The following is a 14,642-nucleotide window of genomic DNA, read 5'->3' on the forward strand; positions in this document are numbered from 1 at the left end:
TGCACCGCTGATGTCTTGTAGGCTCACCTGTAGGTAAAAATCACAAAGCGGGGTATTTGACAGACATTCCAAGTCTCCCGCATTTGGCCGTGGGCTCCCGGACACCCGTGAGTGCAGGGCAATTTCCCGGCTGGGCCTGTCAGTGGCTGAGTGACAGGTGGATGTAAAGCGCTGCAAGCTGAGGCAGAGGGGGGGACAGCCCATATTGCTGTCCCCAGCCTGCTTTGGCTGCTGCATGGGTACTTTTTTTTTAAGATCGGGTCGGTTCAGCAGGGAAGGAGGGGGATAGGTGGAGGCAGAATGAAGACTGTGCCCCGCTGTGATCTGCAGGCTGTAGCAGTTTAAAGAAAAACATTCCCTGGTCAAACTGATTATTTCTCCACTTTCGGGTGCCGCCGCGCAGTAATCTCCTGTGCCACAAGTACATGAGTCTATATCAATCCACCGGGCAGACAGGGACTGTCATGTATTTGTTGCACAGGAGATTACTGTGCCATGGCACCCGAAAGTAGAGAGAGAGAGTCCGCTTGACTGGGGAAAGTTTTTTTTTTTTTTCTTCTAATTGTTACAGCCTGCAGATCACGGGCGCCCAGTCTTCTCTCTGCCTCCCCCCACCCCCTTCCTTCTGAGGAATTCTCTGACTGGGATGGCTCACCAGCCCCATTGCAGCCAGACCCTTGGCTCCAGGCCCCAGCAGCCCAACTCAAGCAGCCAGACCCCAGCCCCATCAGCTGTATGATCAGGCTGCATCTCATGGGCACTGGCAAGACTGCATTTAATAGACACTTTTTATAGCTGAATATAATTGCCACTGATCAGGCTGCATTTAATTGGCACTGGTGAGGCTGCATTTTATTGGGGGGGGGGGGGTCGTCGCCGCAGTCGTGAAGCGTCACCCCCCTGAAATTAATTTTGAAACCTCCCTAAAATGATTTTTTGCTGGTTGGGGTACATTTCACCCTATACTGCGATGCAGCGTATAAATTAACTACATTACAATACAGTTCTCGTGGCACAAATAAATTTAATTCACTCAGCAGTATGATGCCTAACGTGTTGTGCTGAGTAAAGTTCTCTGAACCATCATGTCATTCATGAAACCACTTTACCCGTTAAAGTGGAGTTCCACCCATAAATATAACATTACATCAGTAGTTTTAAAAAAATGTCATTAGTCCTTTACGAATTTTTTTTTTTTTTTTTAGATGCCTTCAAAGTGTTGTTGCTAGGCAGAATAGTTAATCTTCCCACTTCCTGCACCTAGGTGCTTAAGCTTCCTAACCTACACCGCACAGACTCCTGGGAAAGCATTTTGTAGCCCCTAGGGTACCACTGATATACCTAGTGGTGCAATGTCTGACATTCAGTGCCTGAGTTAGACCCCTGCCCAGCATGGCCTATATGGCAACGCAACATAAATCAAAAACTGTTTAAAAACAATTCATCAGGTTATTATTATGGATACAACAGACAACAGTTCACAACAGACATGCACAATTACCCTATTAATCAACACGATGGTCACCAAAAGAGACACAGTATTGTGACATTCTAAATATGAATTACTAGCCCAGAGTCCATCTAGCAAAATTGCCTTGTTTGAATTTCAAACGCCTAATTCTATATTGTTATCACTTTTCCCAAGTCTTGTAGGGTTTGTGGCAGTGCAATTTTTGAAAAGTGTAGTAAAAGTTTAAGTAACGAACGTCACAATGAAAAATCATATATATAATAGTCTGTCACTAGTGTTAACAGCAGACTTTGTTTTTTGGAGTCGCCCTGTAACAGTTTAAATCATGCTGCTCCATCAAGTAAGTCTGTTTTTCAGCTCCCTTTTTTTCAGATCAGCTTTTTTAGATCAAGCTGTCCCGCAAAAGTGTAGCTGCAGGCATCATTCAGATATCTCTCCCCCCCCCCCTCCTACGGTAGGGAAGTGGTTAAAAAAGACTTCAAACCTGAAATGCTTATAACTGCTCAGTATGTTAAAGCTGTAAACTGTTTCACCGTCAGTTTCCAGCGTTTAGAAAAGGTTTTTAACCACCCTGCGTACATGAGCCCTTAATCAGGAGGTGCGTTATTTGCTGATGGTGAAAATTAAAGGAATAAAAGCTTGGGGGGGGGGGGGGGGGGATGCAACCACTAATCCTATGATTGGTAAGCTACAAGATTAAAAGCATAAATTGGGGTTTAGCTACGCTATTGTTCAAAACTACAGAATAAAGGACAACCTTTGATCTGATTCCTATTTTTGGCGGGTTTCTCTCCCCAATCCTGGACTGGTAGCTCATGTACTAAGAAGGGGGTGGAGTTCAACATGCACTGTCTCCACTCTCTTGCCGTCCACCTCACCAAGGATACAGTGTTACCCAAACTTACTATACGTCAAGATATAATATCTCTGGTAATATAATTTGGTAGTGTGTACCCTTGAGTTACAGCTTCAACACAACTGAAATGTATTTCTCAGTATGTAGTGAAATTTATATTCGTATATAGTGAAAAGGCCTCAATCTAACAAAACTATTTTATATACAGAGACCTTTTTAGAAATGCTCTAACATAGTATTAAATATACAAACAGTAGACAAAGCCTAAGTGCCGGTTCACACAGGGGCAACCCGGCTTATTGCGCGGCTTGGAGCAACTTACAACGCGACTTAATGTTGCCTCCAGGACAGGTGACTTTGGCTGTGGCCAATCACAGAATAATCGACTCTGTGGGAGGGAGGGGTTTGCCTGAGTAAACTATTTTCTCTTCCTGTAAAGTTGCTTTAGTTAACAGTGATCCGACTTTGGAGGCAACTTCCATTAAAATCAATGGGTACAAGTTGCCTAGAAGTCGCCTTGAAGTAGTACAGGAATCTTTTCTGAAGTCGGAGCGACTTCAGTAGTGTACATTAAGACGGCTCTCATTCACTTCAATGGAATTTCTCATGTCGCGTGACTTGGGGCGACACAAGTCGGATCCCAAGTCGCTGTAGTGTGAACCGGCACAATTCATGTATTTTTCACTTGGTAATGCCAGTTGGTAAAAAAAGAAAAGAAAAAAACCTTTGGTACTCAAAGTATTGTTGCTGAGATTTACATGTTTACTGTAAAATGGAATATTAGCCTTTTGTAGTAAAAAGTTTTCTTTTAATAATTTGTATAGTTTTAAACTTTTTTAAGGGATGCACCGATACCGGTATTGCTGTTATGCTTATACCAAGCATTTGCATGAGTACTCGTGCAAATGCTCCTGATGCCAAAACGGATACTTTACATACAAAATGAATGGGCGCAAATCGCACTGCAAAGAATCGCATACAATAATTCCTGTCTAAACCGCATGCGATTTCCCCCACTGTTGCCGTGTGTGTGTATAAGAAGGGAAAAGCGCCATCTAGTGGGCAGTTTATTAAAAATGTTAGACCTCACAGTACATATCTGGCCAAATGCAAAATCTTCATAGGTGTCCCCATCCTGCCGATGATAGCAAATCACAGCCACTGGAGCAGATGTAGTTGCGGTCCGCCCCCAAGCTGACATCACTTCCACCCTATACCCACGGGGTCCTGGAACTTTTCCAGCCCTGTAAGCACCTCCAGCTGCCATGATTTGCCATCATTGGTGGGGCTGAAATGCCTATGAAGATTTTGCATATAGCCATATATGTACTGCGAGTTCTAACATTTTTAATAAACTGCCCATTAATTGTCAGTTTTCTCTTTCTACACAGGAGCAGTGGGGGAAGTTGCATGCGATTCTTTGCAGTGCAATTTGTGCCTTTTTTTTGTTATGCAAATCGCACCGCAAAGTATTGGTATTGGCGAGTATCGGTACTCGTATTCACCAATAAAAAAAACTGGTATCGGTGCAACCCTAGTGTGTGTGTGTGTGTGTGTGTGTGTGTGTGTGTTTTTTTTGTTTTTTATTCCTGTTTTTTTTACTAGTTCTCGTTGTCTTTATTGCTCAGAGTGCAAATTGTATGCATTTAAACAGTTGTGTGTTTTTTTTAATAACTTTACACAGCAACACAGTCCTACCAGTGGTATTCTTGGGGACCTCCAAATATGCAGTGCCGATTATGTGCATCATGTTGGGCATACTGGAAAAAGTATGGTGGTTTGAAGATGCCAACCAGACTGGACGGTGAGAGGCCGGGTCCAAATCGTAATAATATGGTATGTTAATGTACATCTCAAGTAGGTTTAAAAATAATCTTGGTATTTTGAAGAACCATGTAAATTTAAAATCCAAAGCTCAGCTTATTTTTTCACACAAATGTGGTATAACAGAAGGCTGTAAAAGTATATATTTTTGTTTGTGTGCTTGCCCAAACCTTTACAAATATTTTTATTGAAATTGGTGTACATTTACATCAGTCCCTGCCCTCAAGGTGCTTCCAGTCTAAGGTCCCTAACTCACATTCATACAAACACATGCTAGGACCAATTTATACTAGAGCCAATTAACATACCAGCATGTCTTTGGAGTGTGGGAGGAAACTAGAGTGCCCATTGGAAACCCAACAGGCAGGCACAGGGAGAACATGCAAGCTCCAGGCAGGTAGTGCCGTGGTTTTGGATTTGAACCGAATATGGTTTAGAGGTTTTCTTGTTATGTTGGCCACATCCTTATATTGCAATCCTTTTCCAAGAATTGGTATTTCCCTATGGTTTGAGACTTTAAAAGCTTAATGTATTTTTTTATTATAAAAATGTATACAATATTTAGTATTCTATATAGTAAAGCGAAAACAGAATCATAGAATATGATACATGAGACAAATCTTTATGCAGAGATCGCATGTTGTGTCCAACGCATTTCAAAGTCAACTAGCTGCTTCTTCAGGGTAATTTCTGCCATTATTATGGTGTGATAAAGTGTTCTAAACAGGTGGAAATGAAAAGTGATCATAAAAAAAAAAACACACATTTGCCACTGTTCTCATAGACCTTATGCCACTCCCCAAGCCAGTATGGACATATGGGGGATAGGGAGGAAGAGGAGATGTGGATCCTCGGTCAGAGCGGGCCAGTCAGGTGTGCACTGAGACCTCAAATTGAAGCATAAAGCTCCCAAGTCGTTTTTTTTTTTTTTTTTTAAATGGGTAGTGAATTTTGTAGGTAGGTGTTATACATCATAACCTTCTATGAGGAGGTGAGTTGCCATCTAGATAAAGGAAGGTCCATAGACGTGGTGTATCTGGATTTTGCAAAAGCATTTGACACAGTTCCCCATAAACGTTTAGGGCCAGATCCACGAAGCAGTTACGCTGGCGTATCTATTGATACGCCCTCCGACTGGCGTACGTCTTAGTACACCATCGGGTGTAAGGTGCATATTTACGCTGGCCGCTAGGTGGCGCTTCCTTAGATTTCCGCGCCGAGTTTGCAAATTAGCTAGATACGCGAATCCACAAACGTACGTCCGGCCGGCGCATTTTTTTACGCGGTTTCCGTAAGGCTTTTTCCGGTGTAAAGTAGGGTGCAACGGATCAAAAAAATCACGGATCGGATCAGGAGTCACGGATCGGATCATTTTCGGAACCACAAAAAAAAAAAAAAAAAAATCTTGTTACACCCACCTAATCGCTATCCACTCCCCTCCACCCTGGTGTCACCCCCCTCCACCCTGGTGTAAAGACATGCTCCCCAGGTGATGGTGTAGCTCCTACCTGCAGGTGCAGAGCTCACTGATGCTGTCTCCACATGTCTGCAGGCAGTTCCGGGTCTGTAGTGAGCGCGCTGAGGCGGGGAGGCGTGTCGCGCTGTGCTCTGACAAGCACACGGGGGTGGAGCAAGATGGCCACCGCTCCGGAGCTAGGCCTAAGCCGGGGACTTTCCTAAGGCCGAGGCTCCGCGCCGATCCGAACGGGGTGACCCGTTCGGATCACGGATCGGTGACGATCCGTTGCACCCCTAGTGTAAAGTTACCCCTGCTATATGAGGCGCAGCCAATGTCAAGTATGGACGTCGGGCCAGCGTCAAATTTTCCGTTGTGTATGTCGTTTGCGTAAAACGTTCGCAAATAGGGCTTTGCGTAGAATCACGTTCACGTCAAAAGCATTGGCTTGTTGCGGGTTAATTTGGAGCATGCGCACTGGGATACCCCCACAGACGGCGCATGCGCCGTTCAGAAAAACTGCATTTACGTCGGGTCAAGACGTATTAACATAAAACACGCCCCCATCCCATCCATTTGAATTGTGTGCCCTTACGCTGACACAGTTGCACTACGCCGCCGTAACTTGCGGCGCAAATTCTTTGTGGATTTGGGAAATATGCTGTAAGTTACGGCGGCGTAGTGCATCTAAGATACACTACGCCAGACGTAAAAAAAGCGCCGAGGTACGTGGATCTGGCCCTTACTGTACAAAATAAGGTCTGTTGGCATGGACCATAGGGTGAGTACATGGATTGAAAACTGGCTACAAGGGCGAGTTCAGCGGGTAGTGATAAATGGGGAGTATTCGGAATGGTCAGGGATGGGTAGTGGGGGTCCCCCAGGGTTCTGTGCTGGGACCAATCCTGTTTAATTTGTTCATAAACGATCTGGAGGATGAGGTAAGCAGTGCAATGTCTGTATTTGCGGACGATGCTAAGCAGGCCAATAACTTCTCTGCGGGATGTGGAAACCTTGCAAAAAGATCTGAACAAATGAATGGGGTGGGCAACTACATGGCAAATAAGGATCAATGTAGAAAAATGTAAATTAAATGCATTTGGGTGGCAAAAATACAAATTCAATATTTTATACACTGGGGGAAAACCTCTGGGGGAATCTAAGATGGAAAATGATCTGGGGGGCCTAGTAGATGTTAGGCTCAGTAATGGCATGCAATGCCAAGCTGCTGCTAACAAAGCACACAGAATATTGGCATGCATTAAAAAGGGGATTCACTCCAGAGATAAAACGATAATTCTTCTGCTCTACAAGGCTCTGGTCCGGCCGCACCTAGAGTATGCTGTCCAGTTCTGGGCACCAGTCCTCAGGAAGGATGTACTAGAAATGGAGCGAGTACAAAGAAGGGCAACAAAGCTAATAAAGGGACTGGAGGATATTAGTTGTGAGGAAAGGTTGCGAGCACTGAACTTATTCTCTCTGGAGAAGAGACCCCTGAGAGGGGATATGATTTTAATTTACAAATACCATACTGGTGACCCAAGAATAGCGATAAACTTTTTTGCGGAAGGGAGTTTAACAAAACACGTGGCCACTCATTAAAATTAGAAGAAAAGAGATTTAAACTTTGTGGAGAGTTCTTTACTGTAAGAGCGCAAGGATGTGGAATTCCCTTCCACAGGCGGTGGTCTCAGCGGGGGGGCATCAATGGTTTCAAGAAACTATTATATAAGCACCTGAACGACCACAAAATACAGGGATATAAAGGCTCAATGTGAATTCATGGCTGGATCAGGTCTATAGAAAGGCACCCTTTTGGATTTCTCTGAGAAGCAAGAGATTATCTGCATTTCTGTCAAGATCTGGTATTTGGTCAGCTATGCCTCCTAAGTAAGAGTGCTGAAAGGTAGCTGCTTGGTTGGAATCTGGTTGCACTTGGTGAGTGGACAATGGTATTTCTACTCTACCATTCAGGTGTGCTACTGCAAGGGTGTATAGTAAGGCATCCCCCATTATGTTTAACAGGGCAAAAGGCTTTGAACTTGCAAGAGACCTGTTACTCTGATCATGTAGAATAATATAGTCTCACAGCCTTTTTAGGTTGATTGTTGGAGCATACACAAAGCATATTTTGGCAAAGTAGTCCTTCTCCAGCCATCAATACTTGTAGAGGAAACTGGCGTATGAGGCAATGTTTGGTCTGCGCTCTCCCTGCCATGCTTTACCTTGCGAGGATTGCCTGTAGACGGAGTGGAACTTTCTTGAAATAGGTGAAGCACGTGATCATCACTGTCGCATTATATGCACCTAATGGTATGCTTACAATCTTTAGCATGATGTTCTGTGAAAGCACAGCATTTGAAGCCAACCTCACATTTCTTTAAAAGCTCTTTGTGTTCTTGCAAGGGTTTCTTTCTGAAGCCAATACATTTCCCAAGTGGGTGTGGTTTGTTATGTATGGAACATTGGCAATTTGGGTTCTTGGCTTTTTTTCTAGATCCGAGTTTTCAGGGAATGTAGTAGAATATCAGTCCTTTTCAGACACTGGATCTCTGTGGTATAGTGAATGTGAGCTTGCAGGCTTTGGAGAAAGTGGATATTAGGGTTTCGCTGTCCAAAGGAGAAACTTGGATCGCAGGTACATAGTCTGGTACAAAGTAGGAAAGGGAGAAAAGGAAACTGTAACTAACTTTGTTTCACGTGCAGTTGTGGAAAAAGGGAGAAAAGGAAACTTCTTTTTGCCCTTGTACCTTGATCCAAGTGATGTCCATTTTTTTCTGTTTACTGTACATACATTCCCATACTTTAAAAAAGCCTTTCACTTTTTGTGTACATTTTACATGAACTATAAAACTTGTACAAATGCACTAGAACACATATACAATTTCTCAAAAATGTATTTGAAGTATGTATATGAATGCAGTGTAAAACAGTATGAATGGGTCTTTGAAAGGATAAGTTAACGATTTGTAACATGTTACACCTATATTTCAGTATGTGACTTGTAACATGTTGCAAATGCACAGCCCCCCTCCCCCAGTGTTCTGTGAATGGGAAGCCGTCCTGACAGCCTTTGCAAGTGTCTGCTTGTAGTTCTCAATGCACTACTAGGGTGCAGTCGATCACTTATAAAAATATATATATATATATATATATATATATATATATATATATATATATATATATATATATATATATATATATATATATATATATATATATATTATATGAAAGTTGTGGTGTAGCGCTAACATAATAATAATAAAAAGTTCATATGTAACATTCCAATAAATGACAATTGAAAGGTGGATCCAATCCAAAGTTCATATGTATCACTCCAATAGATGACAATCTCAAATATGGATCCAATCCAGAAGAGAGGAGGAATCAAGTGCAAGGATAATAGCCAAGCCTCCACCAACACCCAAACACACTGACCCTTACCGTCAGTACATATAAAATGGACATGTAGGATATTCCAACCCAAGGAACAGATGGAACTCAAGATAATAGATTATTCAAAGAAAAAACATCCACCACTTCTCCTTCTATGGACTTGCAATTTCAAAGTGAGCAAAAACACAGCTCATTGCGCAGACATCCCATTAAACAAAGGTTTATTTTAAATGCTGTAAGGGTGCACTCACATGTAAAATATAAAAAGCAGGCATGTAGTTATGAAAGCGATCTGCGCTTCCTACCAGTAAGATGGTGATCTTCTGTTCAGCCCTCCAATAGCAAAATAGCGTTGGCCTTCCTCCACTGGCCCGATGACGCACATTGGTGGAGAAACGTCGGGCCACTGGAGGAAGGCTAACACTATTTTGCTATTGGAGGGATGAACGGAAGAACGCCATCTTACTGGTAGGAAGCGCAGGTCGCTTTCATAACTACATGCCTGCTTTTTATATTTTACATGTGAGGGCATTCTTACACCATATAATATAAACCTTTGTTTAATGGGATGTCTGCGCAATGAGCTGTGTTTTTGCTCACTTTGAAATTGCAAGTCCATAGAAGGAGAAGTGGTGGATGTTTTTTCTTTGAATGATCTATTATCCTGTGAATCAAGAGTTCCATCTGTCCCTTGGGTTGGAATATTCTACATGTCCATTTTATATGACGCTAAAGATCAGTGTGTTTGGGTGTTGGTGGAGGCTTGGCTCTTACCCTTGCACTTGATTCCTCCTCTCTTCTGGATTTCTTTTGGATTGGATCCATATTTCAGATTGTCATCTATTGGAGTGATGCATATGAACTTTGGATTGGATCCACCTTTCAATTGTCATTTATTGGAATGTTACATATGAACTTTTTATTATTATTTTAGCGCTACACCACAACTTTCATTATTTTCCATTGTATCCAACAATATTGTGTGTGTGTGTGTGTGTGTGTGTGTGTGTGTGTGTGTGTATGTATGTATATATTATAAATATAATATAATATTTTTAGATTAAGCTCAACAAGAATGCTATTACTATATACAGTACAGACCAAAAGTTTGGACACACCTTCTCATTCAAAGAGTTTTCTTTATTTTCATGACTATGAAAATTGTAGATTCACACTGAAGGCATCAAAACTATGAATTAACACGTGGAATTATAACAAAAAAAAGTGTGAAACAACTGAAAATATATTTCATATTCTAGGTTCTTCAAAGTAGCCACCTTTTGCTTTGATTACTGCTTGGCACACTCTTGGCATTCTCTTGAGGAGCTTCAAGAGGTAGTCACCTGGCGCAGCACCCCATCACTCTCCTTCTTGGTCAAATAGCCCTTACACAGCCTGGAGGTGTGTTTGGGGTCATTGTCCTGTTTGAAAAATAAATGATGGTCCAACTAAACGCAAACCGGATGGAATAGCATGCCGCTGCAAGATGCTGTGGTAGCCATGCTGGTTCAGTATGCCTTCAATTTTGATTAAATCCCCAACAGTGTCACCAGCAAAGCACCCCCACACCATCACACCTCCTCCTCCATGCTTCACGGTGGGAACCAGGCATGTAGAGTCCATCCATTCACCTTTTCTGCGTCGCACAAAGACACGGGGTTGGAACCAAAGATCTCAAGTTTGGACTCATCAGACCAAAGCACAGATTTCCACTGGTCTAATGTCCATTCCTTGTTCTTTAGCCCAAACAAGTCTCTTCTGCTTGTTGCCTTTCTTTAGCAGTGGTTTCCTAGCAGATATTCTACCATGAAGGCCTGATTCACACAGTCTCCTCTTACCAGTTCTAGAGATGTGTCTGCTGCAAAAGGTGGCTACTTTGAAGAACCTAGAATATGAAATATATTTTCAGTTGTTTCACACTTTTTTGTTATGTATAATTCCACATGTGTTAATTCATAGTTTTGATGCCTTCAGTGTGAATCTACAATTTTCATAGTCATGAAAATAAAGAAAACTCTTTGAATGAGAAGGTGTGTCCAAACTTTTGGTCTGTACTGTAATATATCTAGAGAGAGAGCCTTTAGGGGATTCTTCAGCAGCATATGTGGGGAACATTCACTCCATCAGGAAATTAAAAGGTCATCTCACAGCAATGTCATGGTGATCACCAGGACACAAAGTGAGGGGGCAAACGTGATGCAGACAGAAGCCAAATCCCTATAATTTAAATGTTCCTCAATCTATTCAAAAATGGAGAAAAAAACAACAACTGTGGATCGAGTTACATTATTGTGTTGCATAAATTGGCTTTACAATGGTATTTTTTCCTCCTGTGTCTCAGCAATTTTTTTTTTCTCTTTCCACATAATAGAGTCCACATGGTCTCCCTATGAGAGCCAGCGGAAGCCCAAAATTTGCAATGAAAACACGACAAGCATTTTATCTACATACTACAAAGCTGACCAGAATTGCTAGGCGGATATGCCGGGATATCTTCCGCCCACAGTATGCTGCAAGACATCCATACATGCCCATCAACAGTGCTGCTATCAAAGCAGAGTGTAGGTATTTTATGAACTTAAATAACATCGAATACATTTTTATTATGTCTAGCGGGTGCTTCTTGTATTAAGTTTTCGGTTGTAGAAGATGGACCTTGTTATCACATGTTTGTTTTGACTTTTTAAAGTGGAGTTCCTCCTGCAAAAAAATAAATTAAAAGTCAGCAGCTACAAATACTGCAGCTGATGACTTTTAAAATAAGGACACTTGCCTGTCCAGGGTGCCCGCAATGTCCTTACCTGAAGGCGACCCATCCCCTCGGCTCCGGGTGGAGGTGCCGACATCTAAAGTAAGGCAATCGGGAAGCAAAGCCTTGCAGCTTCAGAGCCCGTTTCCCTACTGCACATGTGTGAGTAGCACTACATGCTCTGACTGGTCCCTGCTGTCTTCTCGGACCTGTGTGTCTCCCAGAAGAAAGCGGGGGGGGGGGGCAGAGGGGGGCAGACATGGCGTAGATCGCCGTGGAGCAAATATCTGTATTGGACAGCTATCTGCTCTCCCCCCCTCCAATATATATGTGTGAACCTGCCCTTACAGGTCCAGGGCTTCAGTGCACTTTTGTGGTAGAACTTTGTATCTGAAGACATTGTGGTGTGTGTGCCCACTAGAGGGGCAAGGTTGACCAGTTGAAGCGACTTGTTCGATATTCCTACCTCTTCATCCCTGGAGTGCTTTTGTGGGAACCACAGGGCCTCTTAAGACCCTCAGACGTGGTAAGTCATGTGCTTTGCCCTTGTGTATAAGGGAGCCTGTGGTGCTCAATTGCTTTTGCTTTTGACCATAAGGGGTCTTAAGTGTGCACGTGCCATGTTACTTTTCCTCACCTAGGCATAATGCTCCACGATCCTTTGAACATAAATGGTGATCAGTGCAACTTCCTGAGTTTGATAAAACACAATGTATAACTAAATCCTAAGTGAAACTATTCCTGATTATCTTAATACTCCAAGAGGGCTTACCTAAAAAGAAATATAGTAAACCTTCACGGTCCCCCGAAGCCAGGGCAAACGCTAATCTTCAAGGGTCTTATGCCGCGTACACACGATTATTTTTCGGCATTTAGAAAAAACAAAGTTTTTCCAACTTCATCATTAAAACGACGTTGCAAACACACCATTGTTTGTTTTTAAAAAATGCTCTAGCAAAGCGCAGTGACGTACAACACGTACAACTGCACTATAAAGGGGAAGTTCCAATGCGGATGACGCCACCCTTGGGGCTGCTTTTAGCTGATTTTGTGTTAGTAAAAGACGATTTGCGCTTTTCTGTCTGTTACAGCGGGATGAATATGCCATCTCCATTATAAATGGTAGTTTTACCAGAACGAGCGCTCCTGTCTCATAACTTGCTTCTGAGCATGCGCAGGTTTTCAACGTCGTTTTAGCCCACACAAGATCATTTTTTACAACCCGAAAAACGACATAGTTTAAAACGTTGTTAAAAAATGCAGCATGTTCGAAAAAAAAATTTGTGGTTTTTCAGAACCCGAAAAATGATGTGAAGCCCACACACGATCCTTTTAAATGACATTTTTTTAAAACAATGTTTTTTTCATGACGAAAAATTATCGTGTGTACGCGGCATTAGGCTCACGGTGATGCAAGAGCCAATTGGGGCTCTCCATTGGTAACGATAGTTTTCTCGACTTCCAACTATGTGTGGATCTCCCGGTTTCAAATGTAATAAAAGATAAAGAAAGAGTTATGCCGCGTACACACGATCGTTTTTCGGCATGAAAAAAAAAACAGTTTTTCTAACTTCAGCATTAAAGACGATGTTGCCCACACACCATCGTTTTTGAAAAATAATGACAAAGCGCGGTGACGTACAACACGTACGACGGCACTCTAAAGGGGTGCTTTTAGCTGATTCCTTGTTAGTAAAAGACGATTCACGCTTTTTTGTCTGTTACAGCAGGGTTTGCAAATTTGCTTGGAATCTAGGAGCCAGCTAAAGTTGGGAGCCAGAAAACACACCCCGTCCCGACGAGCTTGCGCGCAGAAGCGAACACATACGTGAGCAGCGCCCGCATATGTAAACGGTGTTCAAACCACACATGTGAGGTATCGCCGCGATTGGTAGAGCGAGAGCAATAATTCTAGCCCTATACCTCCTCTAACTAAAAACATGCAACCTGTAGATTTTTTTTAAACGTCGCCTATGAAGATTTTAAAGGATAAAAGTTTGTCGGCATTCCACGAGCAGACGCAATTTTGAAGCGTGACATGTTGGGTATGAATTTACTCAGCGTAACATTATCTTTCATACTATAAAAAAAATGGGGATAAATTTACTGTTTTATTTTTTAATTAAAAAGTGTATTTTTTTCCCCAAAAAAGTGCGCTTGTAAGACCGCTGCACAAATACGGCGTGACAGAAAGTATTGCAACGATCGCCATTTTATTCTCTAGGGTGTTAGAATAAAAAATATATATAATGTTTGGGGGTTCTAATTGGAGGGAAGAAAATGACAGTGAAAATAGTGAAAAATTACATTAGAATTGCTGTTTAACTTGTAATGCTTAACTTGTAATACCAACGTCCACCACCAGATGGCACCAGCTCACACAATGAAGAGCTGGGGATTTCACAAGGCCGCAAAGCCGCGGCCTCACGGGCCCCCCGCGATCGAGGCACGATCCTGGGGAAAAGGCGCTCCGCGGACTAGGCCGAAGCCGCGGCTTCACCTAAAACATCCTGCCCGCAGCGATCCTGGGAAAACGCGGCGAGCTGCAGGCAGGATGTTTTAGGCGAGGCCGCGGCTTCGGCCTAGTCCGCGGAGCGCCGGTCCTATGGAACAAATTTAATTTTTTTTTGCCCACCTTCCAAGCCAAGTCGCCAGGACGCTATTTCTAGTCGCCATGGCAACCGGGATTTGTCGAGCCCTGTGTTACAGCGTGATGAATGTGCTTACTCCATTATGAATGGTAGTTTTACCAGAACGAGCGCTCCCGTCTCATAACTTGCTTCTGGGCATGCGCGGGTTTAAAACGTCGTGTTTGCCCACACGCGAACATTTTTAACACGAAAAACTACATTTTAAAAAACTATGTGAAAAAATGCAGCATGTTCGAATT

General features: G+C 42.7%; 1 protein-coding gene across 16 annotated transcripts in view; it reads left to right on the forward strand.

Annotated features, from left to right (window-relative positions):
- Positions 1 to 14,642, forward strand: part of MTA1 (metastasis associated 1) — a 290,526-nt gene that overhangs the window by 121,568 nt on the left and 154,316 nt on the right. For all 16 annotated transcript variants that reach the window (XM_040333257.1, XM_040333259.1, XM_040333258.1 and 13 more), the window contains exons 13-14: positions 4,012 to 4,163; positions 11,375 to 11,564. In XM_040333257.1, the coding sequence (XP_040189191.1) occupies positions 4,012 to 4,163; positions 11,375 to 11,564 (342 nt within the window). The remainder of the gene's footprint in view (positions 1 to 4,011; positions 4,164 to 11,374; positions 11,565 to 14,642) is intronic.

This window comes from Rana temporaria, chromosome 13 (genome assembly GCF_905171775.1).
Source record: "Rana temporaria chromosome 13, aRanTem1.1, whole genome shotgun sequence".
NCBI lineage: Eukaryota > Metazoa > Chordata > Amphibia > Anura > Ranidae > Rana > Rana temporaria.